The 27,612-nt window shown below is 47.2% G+C and overlaps 1 protein-coding gene across 1 annotated transcript in view; it reads right to left on the bottom strand.

Annotated features, from left to right (window-relative positions):
• Positions 1 to 27,612, bottom strand: part of SCYL1 (SCY1 like pseudokinase 1) — a 72,338-nt gene that overhangs the window by 25,384 nt on the left and 19,342 nt on the right. Inside the window, exons 9-16 of the mRNA XM_077287756.1 lie at positions 21,342 to 21,455; positions 20,044 to 20,199; positions 18,684 to 18,872; positions 18,522 to 18,597; positions 17,510 to 17,698; positions 16,115 to 16,248; positions 12,297 to 12,377; positions 11,259 to 11,513 (exon numbers count right to left, since the gene is read on the bottom strand). Coding sequence (XP_077143871.1) covers positions 11,259 to 11,513; positions 12,297 to 12,377; positions 16,115 to 16,248; positions 17,510 to 17,698; positions 18,522 to 18,597; positions 18,684 to 18,872; positions 20,044 to 20,199; positions 21,342 to 21,455 — 1,194 coding nt within the window. The remainder of the gene's footprint in view (positions 1 to 11,258; positions 11,514 to 12,296; positions 12,378 to 16,114; positions 16,249 to 17,509; positions 17,699 to 18,521; positions 18,598 to 18,683; positions 18,873 to 20,043; positions 20,200 to 21,341; positions 21,456 to 27,612) is intronic.

The following is a 27,612-nucleotide window of genomic DNA, read 5'->3' on the forward strand; positions in this document are numbered from 1 at the left end:
AGAACCCAGGTCTCAAGGGCCACGCCGTCAAATTGAGAGCCCCTGAGTTCTGGTGGCAGAACGGGCCTTGTGATAGAAGATGGTGGCGGTCGGGCAGACGCCAGGGGGCGTCTGCTGAAGTTGTACGATGTCGGTGTACCATGTGCGTCTGGGCCAGTCCGCTGCAATTAGGATGGTTGGAACTCCCTCTTGTTTGATCTTCCTCACCACTCTGGATATCAGGGGGAGAAGTGGAAAAATGTACAGAAGCTGGAACTGGGTCCAGTCCTGAACCAGAGCGTCTGCTCCGAGCGACCACGGATCGTGTGTTCTGGCCATGAAGTTGGAGACCTTGGCATTGAAGTGAGATGCCATTAGGTCCACATCCGGGGTCCCCCAGCGATGGCAGACCTGGCAAAAAATTTCGGGATGAAGAGACCACTCTCCCGAGTCTATTTCTTGTCGGCTGAGGAAGTCTGCTTCCCAGTTGTCCACACCAGGAATGTGGACCGCCGAGAGAACCGACCCTGTGTCCTCCGCCCAGTGGAGGATATGTGACACTTCTCGCATCGCCTGGGCACTGCGGGTCCCCCCTTGGTGATTCACAAATGCCACAGCTGTGGCATTGTCCGACTGTATTCTGATGTGAGAGGCTGCCAGTAAGTGATGAAAGGCCCTCAATGCCAGGAGGATGGCACGAATTTCCAGGATGTTGATGGGCATGGTCGCTTCCACTGGGGACCACTTGCCCTGTGGTGTAGGTGCACTGCACCCCAACCCGTCAGGCTCGCATCGGTGGTCAGAACTTTCCAATGATTTGTGAGAAAGGATTTCCCCTTTGCTAGCGAGGTTGGCTTGAGCCACCAGTGCAGGGACCTCTTGGTTGACGACATTAGCCGGAACTCCCTGTCGAGAGAGAAAGGGTTCTTGTCCCAGGACTTGAGGATGGCTAGTTGGAGAGGCCTGAGACGAAACTGGGCAAATGGGACAGCTTCTATTGCTGCCCCCATCCTGCCGAGGACTCTCAGGGCAAACCAGAGAGATCGAGGGGGTTTGCGGAGGAGGGTGCGAACTCCTAGACGGAGAGCCAGTGCCTTGTCCTTGGGAAGGAGCACTAGACCCCTGGAGGTGTTGTATAGCATTCCCAGGAAGGTCAGAGACTGACTCGGGGTTGGTGATGACTTTTGTAGGTTGACTAACCAGCCCATGTGACTCAGTGTCGATTGTGATTGAGACGCTGAGCTCGCAGTCCTTGAAGGTGGGAGCCTTGATGAGTAGATCGTCCAAGTATGGAACGACTACTATGCCTCTGGAGTGCAGGACGTCCATGGTGGCTGCCATGACTTTGTTGAACACTCTGGGAGCCGTGGCGAGTCCAAACGGGAGAGCCACGAACTGGTAGTGGTTCTGGTCGATTGCGAACCTGAGAAATCTCTGATGAGCAGGTGCAATCGGTATATGCAGGTATGCGTCTTGTATGTCTATGGAGGCGAGATATTCTCCCTTCTCCATGGACGCAATGATGGACCGAAGGGACTCCATGCGGAAGTGACGGACCCGTACATATTTGTTGAGTTGTTTTAAGTCCAGTATGGGCCGCACGCTGCCTTCTTACTTAGGGAATATGAATAGATTGGAGTAGAACCCTCGGAAGCGCTCGGCCGTGGGGACCGGTACTATGACTCCTGCTTGAAAAAGCGAGGAGACCGCTTGCCGGAAGGCACGAGCCTTGGCTGGTGGTTTTGGGGGGAAAGAGAGGAAGAATCGGTCCGGTGGGTTGGAGGTGAACTCTATCTTGTATCCGGAAGACACTAGTTCCCTGACCCACCCTGTCTTCTGTAATAGGCAGCCAGACTTGATGAAAGAGCAAAAGTCGGCCGCCTACGGGTGTGGTGTCTTCTGGGGTCCGTGAGTCATGATGAGGAGAAAGTCTGAGATTTTCCTCCTCTGGGTTTAGACTGGGCTGCTTTTTGACTGCCAGGTCTTGTCCGACCTTTGCGTTGATCGTGAGTTGTCCCTGCGTGGGGACCGGTTACGATTTTGTGCTGGATGCGAGACGGACCAGCCTGATGAATTCCGAAAGGATCGGAATCGAGTTTGGTTACGCTTCTTGTAAGTGCCTTTAGGTTTCAGTTGGGGAAGAGAGGTACTCTTACCCCCGGTGGCGTTGGATATCATCGTGTCCAACTGTTCACCGAAAAGTCGCCCACTGAGGTAGGGGAGGTGCGTGAGGGACATCTTTGAGGCTGCGTCGGCTTTCCATTCCCGCAGCCAGAGGATACGCCGAATTGTGATAGCGTTTGATGCTATCCTCGCTACACCCCTTGTTGAATCCAGAGCTGTAGGAAGCATGTAATCTGCTACGACTGTTATTTGAACCGCTTGGTCCGACAGCTCAGGAGCAGATGCTAGGAGGCCAGCTTGTAAATTTTTGTCCCAGGCCAGAATGGCCTTGGCAGCCCAAACAGAAGCGAACGCGGGAGCCATGGATGCCCCTGCGGCCTCGAAAATTGAACGAGCCATGCGTTCTACCTGCCGGTCTGCTGAGTCCCTGAGGGTTGAGCTATCTGGCAGTGAAAGGAGGGTCTGTGCTGCTAGTCTAGAGAGACTGGGGTGTCCACTTCGGGTGGGTCTGTCCACTCCTTGGTATCCTTCTGTGGGAAGGGGTACCTAGCCTCCAGATATTTGCGATTAGCGAATTTCTCAGGCTGTGAGAACTGCTTTTTAAGGATCGCCTTAAACTCTGGGTGGTTAGAGAAAACCTTAGGCGGCTTCAGAGGTCCTTCAAAGGAAATCTTGTGTTCTGGGGCCTCTGGTGGCGGATCAGAAATGTCCAGCACCCGATGGATGGAAGAGATTAAGTCCTCAACTAGCGCTGTATTGCTAGGGGGGGATTGGGATCAGGGACCCCTCCGTTTCCTTGTCTGAGTCAGAGTCACAGATGCCTTCCGAATCCTGTGTATCACTGAGGCGTCCCTTGTTTGGTGAGCTGGGGAGGAGGCCTTCTGTGGTTGGGGATTGCGGAGATCTGCATGTCTGTCCCTGGATGGGGACGGTCTAGATGACCTGGAACTACGGTGTCTCTCCCTAGAAGGGGATGACCGAGTACTATGGGATGACGTAGATGGACTGTGGGTCCGCTTGCATCCTGACTTAGACGTGGATGTGCCAGGGTCGTACTGTCCCTGAGTCAAGCTCTCCCTTTGCTGGGTAACGGTCATAGCCGAGGCATGACTCTGCAGAGCCTGAAGCAATGTGGAGGTTAGGTTATCTATAGACTGCGTCATAGATTGTGACATCTGAGTGACCCATTCCGGCGTGGCATTAGACACCGAAGCATTGGCAGGGGCCTCTTGGGGCTCTGACACAGTAGTCTGAGTGCAGTTCTGGCAGTGTGGGTACACACTGCCACTGGGGAGAGCGGTCCTGCAGGCTGTGCAGAATGCATAATAGCAGTCCTGCCTGGTTCTCTTGGACCTTGAGCCCGGCATAGTGCACAGAGTGCAGAAGGGCTGCTATGCAGAGGACCTTACAGGGGTAGCTATGCAGAGGACCCTATAGGGGAGCCTTATAGAGAATATGGATTCACAGCCGAGTAAACCAACCCAGCTGTGATCTTACCCCACCCAGTTTGCCCCCAGGTCCAGCGCCGAAGATCCACAGTCCTGTGCCCCTCGGAGACTGGCTGGCCTGGTCCTGCTGACCGGGAGATGCAGGGTTAATCCTTGCTGCAGTAGAAATGGCCGCCGAGGAGAAGAGGCAGGGGGAGAAGGGGGCAGAGAGCTGAGAAACACCGGATTACTTACCGGTAATACTCTTTTATAGAGCCACGACAGCACCCACTTGAGAGAGGGGATCCGCCCCTTAGGAACAGGAAACCCTATGGAGAGAATAAAAGGGGCGGTCCCCCTCGCTCCCACAGTTGGGTTACAGAGAATCAGAGGAACCGCCCACCAGTATTAGTAGGCAATCCAGTATCATTGTTTATATTTAAATTAACATAAATATAGCTAACTACAAGAACCCTTATCAGTGCTCTTATAAAAAATAGCTATTAGGGAAAGAAGTGAAGGGGTGCTGTCGTGGCTCTATAAAAGAGTATTACCGGTCAGTAATCCGGTGTTTTCTCTTCGCCACAACAGCACCCACTTGAGAGACTTACAGAGATAGTCATTTGGGAGGGATCACCATGTTAAGAACCGATCTACCGAAAGACAAGTCAGATGAGGAAGACAAGTCCAATCTATAGTGAGTATAGAAAGTAGTAGGAGAAGACCAGGTTGCGGCCTTACATATCAGTTCTATTGGAACCTGCGCTTTCTCAGCCCAGGATGAAGACATCGCCAGGGTAGAGTGTGCCTTTACAGTCTCAGGCAGGTTCTCCCCTTTTGCTGAATAGGCCAGGCAAATTGCATCCCGAATCTATCGAGATAACGTGTTCTTCGTAACACTAGAACCTTTCTTATGGCCCTGGAAAGAAACAAAGAGCCCTGCTCTTCCTCCAGGGCCTAGTCCTGTCTAGGTAAGCTATTACGGCCCTTCTTACATCTAATGTATGGTATCTTTCCTCTTCCTGATTTGTGGGGTTACTATAGAAGGAAGGAAGGAAGATTTATTGGGATCTGTGGTATTTGGTCCCTACTTTAGGTAAGTAAGAAGGGTCTGTTTTTAAAACAATCCTATCCTGGAATATTGACAGAAAAGGAGGGTCTACCGATAATGCCTGAATATCACCTACTCTTCTGGCTGATAAAACAGCTTTTCTTGTTGCTTTAGTAAGAGAAACATTTTATGTGGGTCGAGTGTATTGGCTCGAATGGTTCCCCTGTTAGGGCCTCTAAAACTAGATTAAGATCCCATGGTGGTATGTGGGGAATCTGGATTGGTTCTGCCCTTTGACATGCTGAGATGAACCGTGCTACCCATCTGTCTCCTGCAATATTGTGACTATACAGGGCTCCAAGAGCAGAAATCTGCACTTTTAGTGTATTGACTGATAAGCCTAAGTCACGCCCTTTCTGGAGATATTCTAAAATAGCAGAAATAGGAATTTCTCCTCACAGAGCTGCTGGGTAGAAGGTTAGAAATTTTTTCCATATTCTTACATATATGGTTGTTGTAGACCTCTTCCTACTGAGTATAAGGGTATCAATCAATCTCTTTGAAAAACCTCTTAGTTTTAATAGTTGCCTTTCAAACACCAGGCTGTCAACCGTAGGCCCTTCACAAGAGGGTGGTTGAAGGGACCCTGAGAGAGAAGGTCCTGGGACTCTGGAAGGATCCATGGATCCGAGACAGACATGGCTCTGAGGCAGGAAAACCATGGTCTCTTGGGCCAAAATGGCGCTATTAGGATTATGTTCGCTTTGTCTTCCCTGATCTTCCCGATTACACTTGGAAGGCGTATTAATGGAGGAAAGGCGTAAGCTTGCCGGAATGTCCATGGAACTTGGAGAGCATCTAGGATATCGGGGTTGTCGGACAGGAACAATGAAGCGAACATTTTGACTTGTCGGTTGTCCCTTGTTGCAAAAAGGTCTACGTCGGGAGTGACCCACTTCTTGGCTATCATCATGAAGATACGCCGACTGAGTACCCACTCTCCTTGATGGAGAGTGTGACGGCTGAGGAAATCTGCCTTTGAATTGTCTACACCTCTGACATGCAGTGCTGACAAAGACAGGAGATGTATCTCGGCCATAGATAGGATATCGTCTGTTATAGACATGAGAGCTCCTGATCTCGTTCCTCCTTGATGGTTCATATATGCAACAGATGTCATGTTGTCTGAAAGTATCCTTGTGTGAGTTCCGTGTAACTGTGGAAGGAATTCACATATGGCATGATAAACTGCTTTTAGTTCCCTTTCATTAGATGAATCGTTCGACTCACTAATAGACCATTGGCCTTGAACTATCTGGTCTTCCAGATGTGCCCCCCAACCAGTAGGACTGGGGTCAGTAAAAATTATTTTTGAAGGTTTAACCACCCAAGGGACTCCACCAACCAGATGGCCAGCTCTAACCACCAGTAGAAGGACTCTATTACATTTAATGGGAGGTATAAACAACCACCTAAATGGCCTTGTAATTTCCCTTCCTCCTGTAAAATTGTGTACTGTAACCACCTAGTGTGGAATTGAGCCCATGGAACCGCCGGAATGCATGATGTAAAGGAACCTAAAAGGGACATACCTTCTCTAAGGGAGATTACAGGGTTATTAATCACCGATTGTACTTTCTTTTTTATTATTGACTGTTTGGATTCTGGAAGGAAGCATCTCTGACATTCTGAGTCTAGGATAAGACCCAGGAATGTTTGACGGGTTGTTGGAGATAATCTGGATTTTTCCCAGTTAATCAACCATCCCATTTCCTGTAGGGATGAGATCGTTTTAGATAGGCGCTGTTCACATTGTGAAGGGGAGTTTCCTACCACCAGAAGGTCATCTAAATATGGAATTATGAGGGTATCTTTTAATCTTAAAAACTACATCACTTCCGACATTAATTTAGTAAAGACTCTGGGAGCTATTGACAGTCCGAAGGGCATTGCTGTGTATTGAAAATGACGTATTTGCCCATTGATCATGATTGCCACACGCAGATACTGCTGGTGTTCAACATAAATTGGTAGATGGTAATATGCATCTTTTAGGTCGAGGACTGCCATAAAGCACCCAGGGAACAGAAGTTTTACTGTGGACCTGATCGACTCCATCTTGAAGGTTTGGTTTTCAAGAAAGATATTCAGTTTTTTAAGATTTATAATAGTCCTATATGATCCGTCAGGCTTTGGGATAAAAAATAAAGGGGAGTAAAAACCTTTTCCCCTCTGATGAAACGGGACTTCCACTAATACATTTTTGGATAGAAAATTCATTATTTCCTGTTCCAAAAATTGTTGTTGAGATTGAGACTTTAAAGAAGTCAATAGGAATGAGTCCGGAGGGACTCGGGCAAATTTTAATTTTAAGCCTGAAGTTGTGAGGCTAGTTGCCCAAGAGTTGGATGTTACTGCACGCCATTGTGTGGCGAAAAAAGACAATCTGCCACCTACTGGCAGATCTGTACGAATGCGGTTTGTCTTCCATTTTGAATGGACGTTTTCCGAAAAAAGAGCCTTTTTGTTTGTTATCCTTATTGGCCCAGCGGTCCTGGTTTTCAAAATCCCTTCTCTTATTAAAGATGTGCTTCCGGAATGCTCTCCTATAGGATGGAAAATAGTTATTAGGGAATCCCTTTTTTCTTTCACCCGCCTTGGTTAGGATCTCATCTAACTTTGTACCAAAAAGGTACTCACCCTGGCATGGAAGGCCACATAATTTAGTTTTTGTTTGGGCGTCTCCTTTCCAACCCTATAGCCACAGGGCCCGAAGAGCCACGTTAGTTAGGCCTGCTTATTTGGCAGCCAACCTGATAGAGTCAGCAGATGAGTCCACTAAAAATGCTGTAGCGCCTCTGATTAGGGGTAAAGAAGACATCAATTTTTCTCTGGACAGGCCCCCTTTTAGACCTTCCTCCAGGTCATTAAGCAAGACTAACATGGACCTTGCCGTACATGTAGCCGATATAGCCGGTCTGAATGCCCAGTACATGATTCCCATGCCCGTTTTAACAAAGAGTCGGCCTTACGATCTAGCGGGTCTTGTAAGGAACCAGAATCTTCCACAGGAAGTAAGGATTTCTTGGACGTGGATGCCACCGCCGCGTCTACCTTCAGGGCTTTGGCCCACGTAGACATGTCCTCATCCTTAAAGGGATAACGCCTTTTTGATGATGATGGTAATCCCTTCTGCCCCTGACTCTCCCATTCTTTTTTAACTAAATCTTTGATTGGTGTTATTACGGGAAAGGTAGGTCTTTTCTTTTCTGACAATCCTGCGAACTTTATATCTTGTGGTGTTTTAGGGTCTTTACTGTCTTTAATACCCATGGTGTTACATACAGATCTGACAAGATTATCTATACTCTCTGTTGGAAAGCATGTACCTTGCTCCCCTTCCGAAGAAATATATTCCAGGGAGACATCCGTATCTTCCTTATCAGTAGAATGATCTGACCTTGGAGAATTATACTTCCTGCTTTTAGTTTCAGGAATACTTTCTGAACTACGGAATGCTCGAAACTGGTCCCTGATCATCTGTCTGATGTCCTCAGATCTTACAGAGGCTTCCTAACATAAGGTGTTTTCAATACAGACATAACACATTTTCTTTGTATAATTATCCGGGAGGGGCTGGGTACATAAGGCACATTGTTTGTGCTTTGATTTTTCGGATCTCTTTGCCTAGGGGATGTATAGAGAAAAGAGGGGGCAATAATCAGCTTAATAGGGTGGGATACACACTCACCCCAGTGAAGCAGATGAATCAGGTACCGGCCGAAGAGGAGATGAATGCACAGGCTGGGATGAGGATCGGTCAGATCTCTTGTCCTTAGCTCTCTTTGTGGAGGATCTGCGTCTGCTGCTTGCACTGCGAGGTATATTTGCTGTGTCTTCTATTGAAGGCACCGCTGAGTCCTGAGGTGAAGTCGCCATGCTTGGACGCCGGGGGATCAGCGCCGGCGTCCTTTAATGCTGGGGGCCGCCATCTTCTTCCTGTTGAACCCGGAAGTCATCACCACTTCCGGGTCACGGCCATCTTGGATTACCTGCGCATTTGCCCGGCGTCATCTCTCCCCTTCTCTCACCCCGGAAGCTTTCATTTCACTTCCGGGGGAGTAAATAGCAGGCTGTACACTCGCGCATACCGCCAAGAGCGGTGTCGCGCCCCCCGGAGCGTTCTTACCCGCCGCAGGCCCGCTTATGCGTCTTCCTTTCCCGTGAGCCAGGCGACTCCCCGATCCTGGCCACACGGTGCCTGCCAGCAGAGGGGGGGGAAGCTGAACCCAGGACCCCCGACGCTGCTTCCAGCACTGGAGCCCCTGCCGTCCTCTCAGGTACACCGCGCAGGCGGCAACCAGGCCAGGTATCCTCTTCTCCATGGGTTCCCTTAGGGTATGTGTCCACGTTCAGGAAACGCTGCGTTTTTGACGCAGCGCTGAGCCGCAGCGTCAAAAACGCAGCGTCCAGATGTTACAGCATAGTGGAGGGGATTTAATGAAATCCCGTCTCCACTGTGCATTAAAAAACGCATGCGTTTTTCCCGCAAAAACGCACATGCGGTGGGTTTTTTCAGAACGCAGCATGTTGCTACAATGAGCAAAACACGCAGGAACACCGCAGGTGACCTGCCAGTGACCTCAGGTGCATTTTTGGTCAGGATTTTACCTGCATAAAATCCTGACCAAAGCCTGAAGCAAACCTGAACGTGGACACATACCCTTAGAACAGGAAACCAACTGTGGGAGCGAGGGGGACCACCCCTTTTATTTTCTCCATAGGGTTTCCTGTTCCTAAGGGGCGGATCCCCTCTCTGAAGTGGGTGCTGTCGTGGCGAAGAGAAAAAAGGCGGCAAAGCTGTGTAAAAACGCGCCCTTTCTGTCTCGATCCGCCCCCTATATGACACTGTAGAGTGTCATATTTGTGGCCGGGGGGCGGAGATGAGGCGGCGGCTTCAGCTAGGCCGAAGCCGGGGCCTAAATTAGATGCCTGATGCCCAGAAGGGCTCCAGGCTGGCGCGAAAGTCCGGGAGGGGGTCGGATCTGAACCGGACCCCCCCGGATTTAAAGGCAGGATAGCGGTGGGGCTGTAAGCGGAAGGGGGGCCCGGTGAGGGGTCCCCCTGAGGCAGTATAGAGCTGGTGCTGCCGCAGAGACAGGGGCGCAGGGAGCCCTGTGTCTGTCTGTGCCTTGCCTGCCTGCACTCCCCCCGGCCCCAACAGGAGCCAGCAGCTGGGCTGGGGTCCCTGGATGCAGGCGCAGTGTGCTGGCCCATTGCTGGGAGCTGTAGAATGCTGCCTGTACAGGCCCTACCTGAGGCGTCTCAACCTAATGCCCCCAGAGGGGGATTAGGGAGGGTGCTGTTGTCACCTTCAGGGGCCTTTATCCTTGCCTCGACCTCAACCCAGAAACCAAGAGGAATTGGGGAAGGAGGGGGAGTCTCGACTTCGAACCAGCACCCGAGGGACTGGGGAAGGAGCAACATGGGGAATAGCCATCTCTACTTCAACCGGGCACCCCGTGATAGGGGGCCGAGGAAGGAGGCATGCCGGGAGTCTCACAGGAGACCCACTTTTCTTCATCTGTAATCCGTCAGAAAAAAAATGGAGTAAAAAATCTTAGGTGTGCCTCCTATGCGACACTAAGCAAAAACTGGAGAAGGCTGATGCCGTCCAGGGGTGTATACTGCAGCGGAGGAGCCACAGTTAATCTTTTTCAGATTATGCATAGTGTCGCCTCCTAGTGGACAGCAGCATAACACGCATGGTCCTGTGTCCCCCAATGAGGCGACAGAGTAAGTGGAAGACAAAAGTAGCAGCGAACTTTCTACGCACCGCTCCATAATAGTGCACAGTAATGAACAGACTAGAAGTGGATGATATGTAGCAAAAAAAAAAAAAATCACTGTAATGGAATATAAGAGGTGCTTAAAAAAGGGATATATCAAGTTGTGAGAAGTAAATCGAGAGCAGAATGAGAATACATTCATGGCGGTGTCACAATGTGCATGGATCATCTGAGATGTGTGTTGAATAAATTATGTTTGTGAGCCCTAATTATGGAAGATTCAGGGGTGCAGATGTTAAAGGAATGTAGAGACCAAAAAGTAAATAACCTTGCAAAACTCAGGGGCATAATGATCAGTTACTGACATCGCAACCATGCCGTGCGAGTACCTGCCGATCCAAGCGCAAACTTCAACTAGAAGTGCATCCTCGTTTTCTGGCTTCAGAAGAGGATGCCGTGCGGCAGGGGAGTGAAGGGAATGTGAGTAGAATAATTTTTTTTTCTTCTATGCATTTAAGAACAGAGACAGAAAAGGGGACGTATACCAGGAAGGAGCCCAATATGGGGGATATTACTACATAATGGTGGAGGGGGTGATACTTGTATGTCCTTATAGAATTTAGAACGCTACAAGGGCTCATACATCTGATCAACATGAGGAAGGGAGGGTGCCCAGGTCCAAATCTTGCACCAGGGCCCATTGGACTCTAGTTATGCCACTTGGAAGAATGAAATGATAAGAACACCAGGTAATGTTATTCTGGAGGTCTTCCCCAAGTCCCTTTTGATTGTCCCCATTAGTCTATGAATACGAGATGCATGAACAGCAAATTTGCCAAAATGTCAAACTTCTAAAAACAGTGCATACATGAAGAGAAGAGTCTTTACCTGGCTGCTTCTCTCAGTAGTACCAGAGAAGAAGTCCACGTGTTTCCCGCTCCCTTCTGCGGTGCCCCAGTTGTAGTCACTGGCTGGCCTCGTGCCCTCAGGTTGGGAGGTGGACTCGGTTCGCCCTTTGTTCTGGGAAACCGGCTGAAAAGCATCTTCCCATCCCCAGTTGTCCTCAGGAGTGGGCAAGTTCTTGGTATCTGCTGGACTATGATCTGTCCCTGTATTTTTGTTTTTCGATGACGTCTGTGAAAACTGAGGAGAAAAGCCAAAACACAAACTGTATCTTTGAGCAAAGTTATCTATGCCATCACTATACAACATGACTAACAGAACTAATGATGTCTAAAAACCAGAGAACAGAGGTTCTCAACGAGTCAACCAGATTCCAGCTGATTTCACAGTAACCATTAACAAGTATTGAACTTTTTCATTTCTAGAAATAAAATATAAAATAAAAAGTTTTCAGTGCTACAAAGTAACGCCATCTTCCTGATAAAATTCACCTACATCCACAGATCATTTTATTTTATACCCAGTCTACATCCAATGAGAAAAGATATCTACATGCAATAATGAATGTCCCTTAGATATTGAAACTTACATTTCACTTATAATTTTGGAGATTTGGAAAATGTTGCGGACTAATAGGGCTAATCCATGTGCCGATACGTGGACACAATCTTGGATTTCTGATGAAGATTCTTTGGAAAATCTTCATCAGGGTGTGAACATAATAAATAAATATTAGTGATCTTATAGAATAAGGGAGATCATTTCGTAGTATGGGGAATATTGACGTGTGGATCGTCTTGTAGTAACATGGGGAAGGCTGATGAAACGTCACCCATACAACTACATTACAGTTCTGTATGGCACGGAGCCGCTTGCCGAATGGCATTTTTTTAAAATTATCAATTGAATAAATAAAGCTTTATTTATACAGAGGAGACAGAGTGCCGCTTTATCTATTTCATTGGGGATTCGGCTTCATCTGAACTGTCTAGCCACTGAACATATATAAGACAGCCCCCTTACCATCTTCTCTGGTGCCTTTTTGCCAACCCATGCTGTGTCCCAGTCATCACTTTCTTGCTGTACTTTGTTCTGATCTGAATCCTAAAAAAAAAAAAAAAAAAGTCCTAAAAATTGCAAAGGTCGTTAAAATGAACCGGTCATCACAGAATTCTCTAATGCCAGAGCAGTTTGAGGCATGGTATTACTTTTTTTTTCCGTGGCAGTCATCTGGGTGTGGCCGCAGCAGCAAACAGTCATGGCTATACCACCAATATGCTGATATAAGTAACAAGGGACCCCATCATAGCCCACCAGTTGCTGAGTAGAGGTGTGACTGCTCATCACTGTAACCCCACCACAGATGACCAAAACTGATAACATAATTTTCACCAGCGAAAAAGAAATCCATAAAAGGTTGCCCTTGCCCCCATGTTCTGTACTGCAATGGCATTAAATAAGAGAATTCTGTTGGCATGTTGTCTTGTTAAATTTATATACACTAATTATATATATAATAATAATAATAATAATATTTTTTATTTATATAGCGCCAACATATTCCGCAGCACTTAACAATTAAGCGGGGACATATACAGACAAATTCAATACAAGTTAAGACAATTTAAACAGTGACATTAGGAGTGAGGTCCCTGCTCGCGAGCTTACAATCTACAAGGAAATGGGGGGACACAATAGGTGAAAAGTGCTTGTTATTTCAGGTCTGGCAATTATAATACGTAGGGATTTTCATACAAAGCTGCATGATCCGGTCATCAGCCCGTGTGGTTAAGTGCAATAGTCAAGTATCAAGTGCAGTTATCATGTGCATGGAGGGTGTGGAGACAGATGAATAGTAGGGTGCAGATTTAGAATAATATTTGGAAAGAGGGAACAGGGCAAAGTTAGTTTACTGAGTAGTTGATGTGGTAGGCTTGTTTGAAGAGATGGGTTTTTAGAGCGCGCTTGAATAGGTCGGGGCTAGGTATCAGTCTGATCGTCTGGGGAAGTGCATTCCAGAGAGATGGCGCAGCTCAAGAGAAGTCTTGGAGACGGAGGTGTGAGGTTCGGATTACGGGGGATGTTAGTCTTAGGTCATTTGTAGAACGGAGGGCACGTGTAGGGCGATAGACAGAGATGAGAGAGGAGATATAAGGCGGTGCAGAACTGTGGAGAGCTTTGTGGGTGCGAGAGATGAGTTTATACTGGACCCTGTAGCGAATGGGTAGCCAGTGTAATGACTGGCACAAGATGGAGGCATCGGTGAAGCGGCTGGACAGAAATATGACCCTGGCTGCCGCATTCAAGATGGATTGGAGAGGAGAAAGTTTGTTAAGATGGAGACCGATCAGAAGAGAATTGCAGTAGTCCAGACGAGAATGAATAAGAGCGACAGTAAGAGTCTTAGCAGTTTCAAAGGTGAGAAAAGGTCGGATTCTGGAGATGTTTTTAAGATGCAGGTGACAAGAGCGAGTGAGTGATCGGATATAGGGAGTAAAGGAAAGTTCGGTGTCGAATATGACCCCAAGACAGCGGGCATGCTGCTTGGGAGTTATGGTTGAACCCTCCATGGTAATTTCGATGTTGGGTAGAGAGAGGTTAGTAGAAGGGAGAAACACAAGAAGTTCCGTTTTGGAGAGATTTAGTTTCAGATAGAGGGAGGACATGATGTTAGAGACAGCAGACAGACAATCCTTGGTATTTTGAATTAGGGTAGGGGTGATGACAGGGGAAGAAGTGTATAATTGGGTGTCATCAGCATAGAGATGATACTGGAACCCAAATCTGTTGATTGTTTGTCCAATAGGGGCCGTGTATAGAGAGAAGAGGAGGGGGCCTAGGACTGAGCCCTGCGGAACCCCGATAGTAAGGGGACGAGGAGAGGAAGAGGAGTCGGCAAAAGATACAGTGAAGGCGCGGTCAGAGAGGTAGGAGGAGAACCAGGAGAGGGCTGTGTCCTTGAGGCCTATGGAGCGGAGCATAGTGAGAAGGAGCTGGTGATCCACAGTGTCAAATGCGGCAGAGAGATCCAGGAGAATCAGCAGAGAGCAATGACCTTTGGATTTAGCTGTTAGTAGGTCATTAGAGACTTTAGTGAGGGCAGTTTCAGTGGAGTGTAAAGAGCGGAAACCAGATTGTAAGGGGTCGAGAAGAGAGTTATCCGAGAGATAGCGGATTAGACGGGAGTGGACCAAGCGTTCCAGGAGTTTAGAAATGAAGGAAAGGTTAGATACAGGTCTGTAGTTAGCAGTGCAGTTCTGGTCCAGGGATGGCTTTTTAAGTAAAGGGGTTATGATGGCATGTTTAAATGAGGAGGGAAAGATACCTGAAGAAAGAGAGAGGTTAAATATTTTAGTATATATATATATATATATATATATATATATATATATATATATATATATATATATATATATATATATATATATATATATATACATACATACATACATACATACATACATACATACATATACACACATATATATACATACACATACACACATACATGCATACATACATGCAGGGGTTGGACAAAATAATGGAAACGCCTGGAAACATCAAGAAAAGTTAGTTTAATATGGTGTAGGTACACCTTTTGCAGCGATTACAGCCACAATTCTCCGAGGTATGGATTCATACATGGTGTGAATTGTTTCCAAAGGAATTTTAGCCCATTCTGCAGTTAAAACACCCTCCAGTTCTTTGAGCGACGATGGCGGCGGAAATCAACGTCTAACTTGAATCTCTAAAATCGACCATCAATGCTCAATAATGTTGAGGTCTGGGGATTGTGGGGGCCAGATGAGATGTTCAACTTCATTAGAATGTTCCTCGTGCCATGCTTTAACGATTCTAGCTGTATGAATTGGTGCATTATCATCCTGAAAGATGGCGTGCTTGAACCATTGGATGCACTTGGTCTTCCAAAATTCCTAAATAATCTCGGCTGTTATTTCTCCCATGAAGTGATATCATTGGCCCGGCGGATCTCCACGAAATAGCACCCCAGATCATCACAGAACCTCCGCCATGTTTTACTGTTGGGAGAAGTCAGTCTGGATGGAATGCTTCTTTCGGCTGTCTCCAAGCGTACACTCGGCCAGTGGTCGGAAATAGGGTAAATGATGATTCGTCTGAGAATATCACATGTTTCCACTGCTCAAGGGACCAATTCTGGAGGTTTCTACACCACTCTAAATGCTTGGAAACATAGAGAGCAGCGGTTTTCTAATTGCAGCTCTTCCGTGGAATCCAGATTTGTGCAGCTCCCGACGAACAGTTTTTCGTGGAAACTGGGTTCTGTAGGTGTTCATTGAGCTCAGCAGTGATTTTCGGACTCGTGGTCTTGCGATCCTCTTTCACAATTCGCTTTAGAGTCCGACGGTCTCTCTCAGTCAACTTTGACTTTCGTCCGGACCTGTGGTTTGCTGAGGACGTTTTTCCATCTCTTTCAAACGCAGTCATTACTTTGGAGACAGTACCTCTCAACATCAACACGCCAAGCATTCGGGCACTTTCTGTTACACTAGCGCCTGCCATACGAGCACCAACAATTTGGCCTCTTTGAAAATCCGAGCGGTCTGCCATTGGTATCAGGTTCTCATCAATGTTCTTACAATTATGCAAAACAAACAGTTAATTTACATACACATATCACAAATAATCAACTACAAAACATTACCATATGTCACGGTTTGCATGTTTATAACATGTTCGAAGATTATGATGCCAAAACGTCAGGTGTTTCCATTATTTTGTCCAACCTATATATATATATATATATTTTTTTTTTGAGCACATAGAGGAGCATGTCCAACATAAAATAGTCAGAGATTTACCTCCAGGCTTCCCCAGTCTTCATCATCCCACCGGTCTAAGGGATTATCATAGGCCTCATTTTTATCTTCTTTTGTTTCATATTGGGACATTACGGATGAGGTAGAGATGGGGGGAACTGAAGCAGGTGTAGTATCTAGACAGAAATCAGGGTGCCATGGTTTCATCATGAGCTATTTCCACATCACACAGTCATATTTGGTGCCGAAAATGTCATATTTCTCCACCAGGAAAATTGTGAATTCTACAATCTCCTTTTCAAGGACTTTAGCGACCAGATATCGGGATCTGCATCTGCATAGAAGCGGAGATTCAGGACTGCATTAAACAGTGTGAGCAGCCGCAGAGGTCCGCTCTGTACACTGTTTACAGTCGCTGCTGTAGCTGATCGCTTGGGGTACCGGGTATTGGACCCCCAATGATTGAAATTTAGGAAAAATACACGAGATGTTTAAAACAAAATTTGGTCAAATAGCGTGAGCCCATCAACCATCATCAAGGTAATCTCATGAATCTGATGGGTCCCCGACCTAACTGCCCAGTGTGAACACTTACCTATGGCTAAAATCTGAATGCATGGGTGAATATAAATGGTTGATGGGCTCACACTATTTGGCCAAATTTTGTGCTAAATGTCTCATGTATTTCTCCTATATTTCAAAAGCCATTTTGCTATTCCCACTTCATGTATTTCACATTGACATGCTTTAACACTATTGAGCGCAACCATTTTCATATTTTGGTATATTTAAAAAACAAAACAAACTACATAGGCTTGGTATAGCCAGAATACTTGAACTGAAGAAGAATGACATTGCCAGGTAATTTCCGCCGCATAATGAATCCTGTGAAAACAAACCCCCCAAAAAAATTTTTTTCATCATTAACCACCACTTTGAAATTGTCCCCGTTTTTCACTAAATAAAATGAATGGCGTCATATAAAGTACAACTCATCATGATAAAAACAAGCCCTCATATGCTTCTGTGGATGGAAAAATAAAGTTATGGCTCTTGGAGGAAAAGAGAAACAACAAAAACGAAAAATGGCCGGATCAGCAAAGGATTAACAAACTGCACTTTCATTAATATTAGGTGATTCCTGGGTCCTACTTTGTCTTATGATGTGTTGCCTTCTAAGGCCACGTTCACATGTTCAGTATTTCCCTTCAGTATTTGTAAGCCAAGACCAGGCATGGGTGATAAATACAGAAGAGGTGACGGGTTTCGATTATACTTTCCTTCTGATTGTTCCACTCCTGGTTTTGACTTACAAATACTGAGGTAAAATACTGAGCGAATACTGAACGTGTGAACTTGGCCTAAGGTGAAGTAAAATCAACAGTTACAAAACAAATGAAGGCACACAGCCGGATGGCAGAATTTCAGAGCAGTTACCGGGTTTAGTAGCTTCTGCAGGTGCTCCCGTGGCAGGTACTGAAGGTCTGGATGCTGGTGCCGGTTCTGATCCACCTGATGGACTTGTGCGGATGAATTTAGACGTCAAGGAGGACACTCCTGTTACAGCCCAACCTGCCCATCCACCAACAATTCCTGGGCTGGTGGAGGCGGCATGTACATCTTTTTCTGGGGGAATAAAAACAACATTATTAAAAACTAATGGTCCTGCATTTGTTCAGTGTAATCATTTGAGGAGAACACACAGTCACTTCCTACAAAGGGAAGATTAAGCCTCACACTCACAAGACCTGTATTATACAGAACGATGTTGTACACTGTATCATATTCTGCCCTCCAGCCCGTACTGGCGGGGACATACCACCCATAGCAGCAGACCTCGCAGCCAATTTTGGGCCTATGGGCTCTGGCGGGTAGTCCAGTGCCAAAGCACCACCCATCTGTCCACCCCTTATTCCGATCATTCCAATGTCAACGGTATCTGCAACCTCAATAGAGGTCAATACAATGATGGCACATTCTTCAATACTGCAATGCTAAAGTATTGCCATACATAGAGCAATTGTGACTCTCCTATGAAGCCCAGCCTCTGCCTGAGCCTCCAAAGACGACTAGTATGGCAGTCAAGGGGCCTTCAACAGGGCCCCGGGTGCCATAATAACCCATCAGTTCCCCGCAATAGCGGTGCAGAAAGATGAATGGGAATGGGGCGATGGAAGTCCATTTAATTGCCGTTTTCAGTAACTGACAGCAGCATCTAAATGGTCAACAGCTGCGATCAGTGCTCCGCTCCTGCTGCTATTAAGACACAGATACCGGCTAAGCAACACAGTTGGCATCAGCTGGGTATGAATGAAAATGTATGTCACAGGTCATTAAGGGATAAACATCGCTGCAAAGGAAGAGTTTCAGCTTTTCCAGTGATGAAAAAGCATCTCAAAGTGACAAGCCCCAGAGGCAGTACACTACGTTACAGACATTTTTCACGTACCTAGGTCAGCCAGCTGTGCCGGATCCTCCGATATTGCCTCTAATTTCTCCAAGAAACTGCGGATTGCCTTAAAAGCCTAGAATAAAAAAAATATAGGAACATTTATTGTATAGCACTCAGTCACAGTAGTAATGGTGGCTGGAGGTCTTGTATTCTCCTTACCTGATCCCGGACACTCTTCTCTGGATCCATTGTGACCACACATAGCACAGGAAGAATTTTCCCGGCACAGTCGTTCATAGAATAAAAGTTGTGCGTAGCGGCAAAACCAAGGACACCGGCAGCGCGGGATGGGGAAAACGGATCTTTTGTAGCTCTGCTGAATGCCGATATCAAGACCCTCTGTCGTGTCTATAAAAGTTTACATTCAGGATTAAAGGCTGTGCTCCACACCCACTCACAATTAGCATCTCATCGAATCAATCATTAACAGGTATCAGATAATCTTGCACTTTATTTTATCACCACTTACACCACAAGCACATGTACATTAGCAATAGACAATCTTTTATATTGAAGCATCTAATGAGTGTGTGCAAAGCGTCATTGTGAAGGGAGGAGAAGGTGAGCTGTGACATCTCCTATCGTAAATGGTGGATCCTATGTTATTAGCTGTACATAGAGCCGTGTTACCTGTCATTCTGCCTCTGATGATAAGGAGACTGTTGAAAACTCTTCCACCCCATAATAGGGGGCCGAGGAAGGAGCCATGCCGGGAGTCTCACAGGAGACCCTCTTTTCTTCATCTGTAATCCCGTCGGAAAAAAACGGAGTAAAAATCTTTTAGGTGTGCCTCCTATGCGACACTAAGCAAAAACTGGAGAAGGCTGATGCCGTCCAGGGGTGTATACTGCAGAGGAGGAGCCACAGTTAATCTTTTTCAGATTATGCATAGTGTCGCCTTCTAGTGGACAGCAGCATAACACCCCATGGTCCTGTGTCCCCCAATGAGGCGACAGAGTAACTCTTCCTGATAGGACAGGATGTAAAAAAGCCCCAGTGTCCAGTGCGAAAATGGCAAGATTATGATTTCTTTTTAATAAAGATTGTGATATGAAGAATAGAAAAATCTGCTTTATGTAGACCGTTAAGGTGACTTCTTCTGAAGGGTGACCTCTTTATCGTGGCACTTCAGAAGAAGATTGCAGCCGTTATGTAAGTGTCACTGCCACTGCTATCAGCTTTGGGCATTGAGACAAAAATTAGAAGGAAAACAAAAAGATGGTCTCCAGTCATTTTACCCCCTTTGATGCTGTGGTCTGTACCCAACAAGGCCACAATAAGAGTGGTGCTTTTAAAATTCTATGAAGAGGAGAGGGTGGAACTAGAAGCAGACACAAACCTGTGCTGCAGTTCTCCTAATACGACAGATATAGTTCTGCATAGACCTTTATGAGCACCAACTGTCATCTGTCTCTGTTAAGTAAAAATCTGTTTTGCTATACAAACAACCCATGGTCAGGCAGGTCAAGCAGCCATGTTTTTCTAATGTCAAAAGTTCATATCAATTTCCAGTACTCACAGTAGGGTTCAGATAAGAGGCAATCTTGCCCAAGCAGACTGTTGTATTGCAGCGGATTGGTCCCTGGTCATCCCGAGCTTGTAGTCGAGCGAAATGCTTCATCAACTCCACATTCAGGTTATTCTCATTTAACTTGGGAGCCAGGAGCAACATGGACTATAGGCAGAAAAACAAAGGAAAAATCGGTTACATGATGTGCGTGTGTAGGTACTGACTTTTTTTTTTTTTTTTTTTTACTTTTTTCATACACTAAATGCCCCAGGGAAAAGCTAGGATGATATGATCTATTTTCTTCCAGCAGTTTTTTTCTTTACAGATCCAAGATAATAGTGACCCAATGTCTTGGGGGCATTAGATCATTACTAGTAGTGATCGATATATAGAAGATTGCCAAGAGGACAAAAATCATCTCCTACCAGCACACGCCAATACTCCATCCCACAGCTGAAGGCCCATAATGCCTTAGGCATCCATTGCAACAGCTCAAATGCAAGCAGAAAGCTTCCTATATTCGGGTCCCAAAACTAAACATGGTGCTCACGCTGAAAGCAGTGCTTAGCATTTTGAGGTTCATGTTGTCCCTGCTGTCATCTCAGGGAAATAAGGAGAGTCACTGTGCCAGTCTGATCTCTTTAATAGCAGACCTGCCTCAGGCATACTCCACCCCCCCCCCCCCCCCCGGCTGCCTCAGGCATATGCACCCTTCCCCGGCTGCCTCAGGCATACGCCCCCCCCAGCCTGCCTCAGGTATACGCCCACCCCCACCCCCGGCTGCCTCAGGCATATGCCCCCCTCGGCTGCCTCAGGTATACACCCCCTTCCCCGGCTGCCTCAGGCATACGCCCCCCCCAGCCTGCCTCAGGCATACGCCCCCCTCGGCTGCCTCAGGCATACGACCCCCTCGGCTGCCTCAGGCATACGCCCCCCTCGGCTGCCTCAGGCATACGCCCCCCCCCGGCTGCCTCAGGCACAAGCCCCCCGGCTGCCTCAGGCATACGCCCCCCCCGGCTGCCTCAGGCATACGCCCCTCCCCGGCTGCCTCAGGCATACGCCCCTCCCCCGGCTGCCTCAGGCATACGCCCCTCCCCCGGCTGCCTCAGGCATACGCCCCTCCCCCGGCTGCCTCGGGCAAACGCGCCCCCCCCCCCCGGCTGCCTCAGGCATTGACAGCTACCAAGGTGACGGGAAGGGAAAGGGTTAAATGTAATAGTTTGCAATTAAGTGGAAAAAATATTAAGTACACCCCTAAAAAGCAAAAAAAAAAAAAAAAAAGGACAACTTATCCATGCTGCGATTACCTTCACAGTCTGTTCACGTATAGCAGGGTTTGTATCTGTAAAACCATGGACCACATGAGGGAAGATCTGCGAGTTGACGGTGGGCTCATTGAGATACTGGATAAAATTCTCCATCTGTCACATGTACAATGCCAAGAAGAAGAAAAAATACTCAAGTTAATAACAGAAAAAAAATAATTGGCTCGGTTTTCTTTTTTTTTTTTTAAGCTATAATATTCATAATATCCCCTTATTGTAAACTATAAGAACATTTATCATCAGCCAAAAATACTAGAGAAAATATGAAGCTGGGAGCCGAGGTGATCAATATTCTTCAGAGTTTACAGGAAGGATATACAGATATAGATTTATAAACTTATCAGGTGCTGTAGAACCTCTTTATGAAGAGGAAGGTGGAGCTTTATATGAATTGTATCAAGGTCAATATAAAAGCATGTGGTGGGCTGTGAAAAACAGGATTTTTGGTTGCTTACTGCAAAATCTGTTTCTCGGAGCCTTCATTGGGGGACACAGGAGCCATGGGGTGTATGCTGCTGCCTCTAGGAGGCTGACACTATGCACAAAAAAAAGTTAGCTCCTCCTCTGCAGTGTACACCCCACCGACTGGCATTATGAACTTCAGTCAGTGAGAAAGCAGGAGAAAAACAATAAGGTTGAAATAACATAACCACAAACATGAGAACTGTAACCATGAGAACAGTCATAGAACACAGAACAACAGAAACTGAATAATATGGGAGGGTGCTGTGTCCCTCAATGAAGGCTCAGAGAAACAGATTTTATGGTAAGCAACCAAAAAATCCTGTTTTCTCTATCGCCTCATTGGGGGACACAGGAACCATGGAACGTCCCAAAGCAGTCCCTGGGGTGGGAAAACAGACTTCCATCAGGTCAGAGGACTCACCACTGCCGCCTGCAAGATCCTTCTGCCTAAGCTGGCGTCCACCGAAGCGTAGGTATGGGCCTTGTAAAATTTGGCGAACGTGTGGATGGAAGACCAGGTTGCCGCTTTGCAAAGTTGTAGGGCACTTGTATACTGGGCAGTCACCCCCTCCAGGAGTGGGTATGTGGTGAGTGGCTGTTGATCTGGTATTGTGCACCTGTGTTACTAACATCTTGCTTTATGGGCTGGCTGCACCCTGCAGTGCATTTGTTCCAAGATCTGGGCAGGTAAGTGTTGCTGCCTTCTTTTTTCTGCTGTTGATAATTGAATTTTTGTAGACCTTGAGTCTTTAGTGGCTTTGCTATTTAGTTTAGTGATAGGACTCGTAAGCGTGGGGACCCTTGGCGCGGGTTACGAGCTTGCGTATTTTGGCCAAAATATCAACCAATACCTCATTATTTTTGTATATTTTTGCACTGTATTTTTCGGGGTGCAGCCAAGCCCAAACATGTTCGGTCTCGCAGGAGGGGTGTTCACACTGGGATGCATTGAGAGTGTGCTGGCCAGCCCGCCTAATCGAAGAGTAGGGGCGTGACTAATAGGCTTTGAACCAGACACTATGCAGTACCATTGTGTGAACAACGCCCTATGTGGGCCTTTATTGTGCACTTGTATACTGGGCAGTCACCCCCTCCAGGAGTGGGTATGTGGTGAGTGGCTGTTGATCTGGTATTGTGCACCTGTGTTACTAACATCTTGCTTTATGGGCTGGCTGCACCCTGCAGTGCATTTGTTCCAATATCTGGGCAGGTAAGTGTTGCTGCCTTCTTTTTTCTACTGTTGAAAATTGAATTTTTGTAGACCTTGAGTCTTTAGTGGCTTTGCTAATTAGTTCCCGGGTAGAGTGAGCCTTAATCCCGGGAGGGGGCACTCTGTTCTTGACCCGGTAAGCCTCCAAAATTGCCGTTCTGATCCAGCAAGCAATAGTCGCCTTGGAAGCCGGCAGGCCTCCTCACGTGCCATCAGGAATGACGAAAAGAGAATCCGTCTTCCGGAAAGAGGCTGTTCTAGCCAGGTAGATCCTCACCGCCCTGACGAGGTCCAGCTTGTTCAACGATCGCTCCAGAGGATGAGTCTGAGCTGGACAAAAGGAAGGTAGAACGATGTGCTCGTTGAGGTGGAAACCACCTTAGGAAGGAAGGAAGGGGGAGGCCTCAGGACCACCTTGTCCTGGTGGATAACCAGGAAAGCAGACCGGCAAGAAAGTGCCGCCAACTCGGAAACACGCCGGATAGAGGTGATGGCCACAAGAAAAGCCACCTTCCAGGATAGAACTGACAGGGAGACCTCGCTGAGAGGTCCAGAGGGGGGATCCCTCAGAACCTCCAGCACAAGATTAAGATCCCATGAATTCACAGGAGCCCTGTATGGAGGGACAGCATGGGCTACTCCCTGAAGGAAGGTCTTGACCTGTGGCCGAGAAGATAACGTCTTCTGGAAGAGAATCGAGAGCGCAGAAACCTGGCCCTTTAGGGAACTAAGTGCAAGGCTCGAATCCAGTCCTGCCTGAAGGAAGGCCAAAATGGAAGGAAGGGAAAAGGACATAGGTGAAACGCGGTTGGACTCGCACCAACGGAAGTAAGCCTTCCAGGTACGATAGTAGATCCCGAAAGACGAAGGCTTCCTAGCCTGAATCATAGTGAGAATCACCCGAAAAGCTGGATGCTCTTAGAACTGCGGTCTCAACAGGCACGCTGATAAACTGAGCGACCGAGAATTCGGGAGGCAAATCGGACCTCGAGACAGCAGATCGGGTCTGTCTGGAAGCTGCGAGGGAGCGTCTGCGGGAAGATTGACGATCTCTGCAAACCAAGATCTCCTGGGCCAATCCGGGGAGATCAGAATGACCGTAACTCATTCCGCCTTGATCTTTTTCAACAGCTTGGGAAGCAAGGGCAGGGGTGGAAAAAGACAAGGGAGCACGAACTGCAACCAAGGAATGGCCAGAGCGTCGACGCCCAATGCGAGAGGATCGGGGAACCTGGAGACGAACTGAGGGACTTTCCTGTTGATTCGGGACGCTGTGAGGTCCACATCCGGAGTCCCCCATCGAAGACAAATCTGATGGAAGATCTCCTGATGCAAGGACCATTTTTTTTTTTTTTTCTTTTTTTTTTTTTTTTAACTCAAATAAATTTTTATTAAGAATAACATTACAATTGACATGTTACATTCTTGTTTTCAATACAAAGTTTTCCCCCCAAACGAACCCCGCAATCCCAACTTATCCCGCCCCCCCAATAAGACAGCCCACCTTGTTTAATAGCTCCACACTCAAATCTATAGGATGACTATCCCCTCAGTTAGGACCATAGGCCACGTGTTATGTTTTCACCAATTCAGGGTCTTGATTCACCTGGTCTCTATAACAAACCTATCCCATGGCAAGCCACGGAGACCACAGCTTATCGAACATTTCAATTTTCCCTCTTTTCTGATAAAACCCCTTTTCCAGTTTCAGGCCCTGCTTCACATATTGGAGGAATTCTCTTCTTGAAGGGGGCTCGTCCTTAATCCAATTTCGCACTATTACCTTCCGGGCCATATACAGCAATCTGGCAATAGCTGTCTTCAGGTTGTTATCCACTCCAATCTCATCCACGCACCCCAACAAGCACACCATCGGGTCCCTTGGCACCGTGCATCTGTATGCTCCTTCCACACGACTCAAAACTACCAACCAAAAAGCAGCCAGTCTCCGACACGTCCACGTCATATGAAATATATCAGCATCTGTAGATTTACACCTCGGGCACTCAGAATCATCACGCAAGCCTGCCTTATATAACACCTTCGGAGATTTGTAAAATCTGTGTATTACATAAAGCTGTGACAGCCTATACGGTTCGCTCAGAGACAGCCATGGAACCCACTCCAGCACCGACTCCGAAGTTTCATTCTCCATTGGGCCCAGATCCCTCTCCCACTTAACTCTCGCCAGTATTGGAAACCTTAACAGGAAAGTGTGCAGCAAGTCTTTATAAAGAGTGGAAATAACCCCCCCAGTAGTCCCTTCACCACACACATACTCTAACACTATATCCCTTTGAATTCTGATGCCTCCGTCCCTATTCTGAGCTCCAAATGCGGGTCTCATCCGCAAATATTGATATTCCCCCGCAGGCCCGAGATCAAATTCCAGCTGAAATTGGGAAAAGGATTTCAACTCTCCCTGCTCAATTATCTGATAGACATATTGAATCCCCTTGGCCTGCCATTCTGGTAGTACCCCCATTGCCACAAACTCCTTTAAATTATTATTATGCCACAGCGGGGAGAATCTGGTCAGACCCGTAATCCCACGTATATGTTTTAGTCTACTCCAGAGCTTACATATCAATAACATAGTCGGATACAATTTCCCCAAAGCCCCCAGGGAGCCATCCTCCAGACATTGTACTGCTGGCCTTCTTTTTGTCACCTTTTCCATTAATTGCTGTACCGCCCCAGACGACCATTCATGCGCCCAGCCCTTTAAGTGCTGACTCTGCGCTGCAAGAAAATATACTTCAGGGTTAGGCAATGCCAAGCCCCCATCTTCCTTGGGTCGCTGAAGTGTCTCCAGTCTGATACGTGGATGTTGTCTCCCCCATACCAAATTCCTGAACAGGGAGTTAATCTGCCGAAATTTCCCACACGGTATCCAAACTGGCGCATTATGAAGAACATACAGAATCTTTGGCATCAAAATCATTTTGATAAGATTCACCCTGCCCACCACAGATAAATGCAGCTTAACCCAAGCATCCACTTTTGCCTTAAGAACACCTAAGATCGGAGTCAGATTCCTATGTATGTAAGGGTACCGTTACACAAAACGATTTACCAACGATCACGACCAGCGATACGACCTGGCCGTGATCGTTGGTAAGTCGTTGTGTGGTCGCTGGGGAGCTGTCACACAGACAGCTCTCCAGCGACCAACGATGCCGAAGTCCCCGGGTAACCAGGGTAAACATCGGGTTACTAAGCGCAGGGCCGCGCTTAGTAACCCGATGTTTACCCTGGTTACCATTGTAAATGTAAAAAACAAACAAACCGTACATACTCACATTCCGGTGTCCGTCAGGACCCCTGCCGTCCGCTTCCCGCACTGACTGAGTGCCGGCCGTAAAGTGAAAGCAGAGCACAGCACACCGGAATGTGAGTATGTACGGTTTGTTTGTTTTTTACATTTACGATGGTAACCAGGGTAAACATCGGGTTACTAAGCGCGGCCCTGCGCTTAGTAACCCGATGTTTACCCTGGTTACAAGCGAACGCATCGCTGGATCGGTGTCACACACACCGATGCAGCGATGACAGCGGGAGATCCAGCGACGAAATAAAGTTCCAAACGATCTGCTACGACGTACGATTCTCAGCAGGGTCCCTGATCTCTGCTGCGTGTCAGACACAGCGATATCGTATGGATATCGCTGGAACGTCACAGATCGTGCCGTCGTAGCGACAAAAGTGCCACTGTGAGACGGTACCCTAATCCGTAACCGGCATAGATACCCATGTCCCAAGATATTTAAATTGACTTACCACCTTCAGTCGCCCATCCTCCAGTGGCTCACTCCCCTCCTCCCCTACGTCGTCCACTTTAAACAAAATAGACTTACTCCAGTTTATCGTCAGTCCTGACAGTGAGCCAATCCTTTCAATAATCCCAATAGCCCCCCCAAGGAAGCAACCGGGTCAGCTAGAAACAGTAGAATATCGTCCGCATACAACGCCACCCTCTCTTCAATCATCCCATATTTAAACCCAGACACCTCGTCAGACTGTCGAAGTTTAGCAGCCAGTGGCTCCACGGCCAGAGCAAACAAAAGAGGAGAGAGCGGACATCCCTGCCTTGTCCCTCTAGCTAATTGTATAGTCCGTGATAACTCCCCATTCACCCAGACTCTGGCCATCGGCTGCGAATACAGCAACCGAATCCAGGACACAAACCGCGAGCCAAACCCCATATATTGCAACACCTGCCAGAGATATCCCCATTCCACACTGTCGAACGTCTTATGAACGTCTAAAGATGCAATAACTCTCTGGCCACAGTTATCAGACCTAAGCTGCAGATTCATAAATAGCCTCCGTAGGTTGACCGCCGTGGATCTATCAGGCATAAAGCCAGATTGGGGCTTCTCCCCACCTGTCTCCCCACCCGGTTCTGGCTCTTGGTAGGTGTAAGCACTTTTTCCATCTGTTTATTTAGGGGTTTTTCCACTGGGTCCCCATTAGGCCGTTTTGTGCCTGGTTCTATGGGTGCTATTATGCACCTATTGTGCTGTTCCTGCCTTTTATACCCCCAATTGAGGGGGCTAATATAGTGACTTACTTAAT

This window comes from Ranitomeya variabilis, chromosome 2 (assembly GCF_051348905.1).
Source record: "Ranitomeya variabilis isolate aRanVar5 chromosome 2, aRanVar5.hap1, whole genome shotgun sequence".
NCBI classification, from domain to species: domain Eukaryota; kingdom Metazoa; phylum Chordata; class Amphibia; order Anura; family Dendrobatidae; genus Ranitomeya; species Ranitomeya variabilis.